The sequence below is a fragment of the Protobothrops mucrosquamatus genome, unplaced genomic scaffold, assembly GCF_001527695.2.
Source record: "Protobothrops mucrosquamatus isolate PMUCROS unplaced genomic scaffold, P.Mucros_1.0 scaffold43123, whole genome shotgun sequence".
NCBI lineage: Eukaryota > Metazoa > Chordata > Lepidosauria > Squamata > Viperidae > Protobothrops > Protobothrops mucrosquamatus.
Window position 1 is genome coordinate 1 of NW_015428853.1, and position 1,198 is coordinate 1,198.

The following is a 1,198-nucleotide window of genomic DNA, read 5'->3' on the forward strand; positions in this document are numbered from 1 at the left end:
CCTGTCCGGCGGGCAGAGCGAGGAGGAGGCCTCCGTCAACCTCAACGCCATCAACAACTGCCCGCTGCCCCGGCCGTGGGCCCTGACCTTCTCCTACGGCCGGGCGCTGCAAGCCTCCGCGCTCAATGCCTGGCGGGGCCAGCGGGAGAACGAGGAGCTGGCCACGGAGGAGTTCCTCAAGCGAGCGGAGGTGGGTGACTGGGGAGAGGGGTGTGCCCCCACTGCCCAGGAAGGGGGGGCTTCCTAATTGGGGTCCCTGGCTCTTTCTGGGGTGCAGGGCAGAAACAGAGCTGGTTGCCACTTGCAAAAGGCTGGCCCTTGTGGGGAGGGTCCCCAAGGGAAGACGTAACCCCCATCCCCAATAGCCCTCTCTTGTCTTGCAGGTCAACGGTCAAGCAGCTCTCGGCAAGTACGAAGGCAGTGATGACGGCTACGGGGCGGCTGGACAATCGCTCTACGTGGCCGACCACGCCTACTAGCCCGGGCTGAGGTCTCGGGGTCCCTGGCACCCCCACTGCTTCCCATCCCGGCCCCCCTCCCCGTTACTCCCGGCTTTTTCTAGCGTAGCAGCAAAGAAGGCAGAGGAGGGTCCGATGCTGGGCTGAGGGGAGGGGGGGGCATATGAGTCCTGCAAGTGAAGAGAGACTGGAGGAGATCCCAGGCCTCCCTCGCAGGGTGGGTGTGAGCAGGAAAGGCCCAGCCAGGATCCAAAGTTGATCGAGGCCTCCAAAATCAAAGTCTCCAAATTTGGCCACTTTTAAGACACGTGGACTTCAGCTCCCGGGGTTCCGTACTCAAAAGGTTTGCGGACTTCAACTCCCAGAATTCTCTACTCCACTTTAAGACCCGTGGACCTCTGGGAGTCGAAGTCCACGAGCCTTAAAGTTCTCCAGCTGGAGACCCCTGCGTAGGGGAAGGTTTTGTGTCATTGCACGGAGGACGTGGGGGGCGAATCCATTGCAGGGGTCTCCTCCACAGAGGAATGAGAGGTTGGAGGGGGGGGGGTCCAGGAGATTGGGGGTCATTGCTGTGGTCATCTCTACCCTACCCCCCCCTCGCCCTCCCTCGGACTCTCCTGCCTTCCGTTTCTTTGAGGACCAATAATCAACCCTGTTTGGCTCCGCACTGTGAATTGTGGCTTTGTGGTGCAGCCTGTCTCCCCTTCCCCGCAGCAGCCTGGCCTGGGGGGGGGCGAGGG

At 62.0% G+C, this 1,198-nt stretch overlaps 1 protein-coding gene across 1 annotated transcript; it reads left to right on the top strand.

Annotated features, from left to right (window-relative positions):
- Nucleotides 1–4: 4 nt before the first annotated feature.
- LOC107302280 (fructose-bisphosphate aldolase C-like) lies at nt 5–479 on the top strand (the record flags this gene model as incomplete). Its single annotated transcript, XM_015831378.1, has 2 exons — nt 5–190; nt 384–479. Coding segments are annotated over 2 exons (282 nt in total), but the record flags the coding sequence as incomplete, so codon positions are not given.
- Nucleotides 480–1,198: the final 719 nt, after the last annotated feature.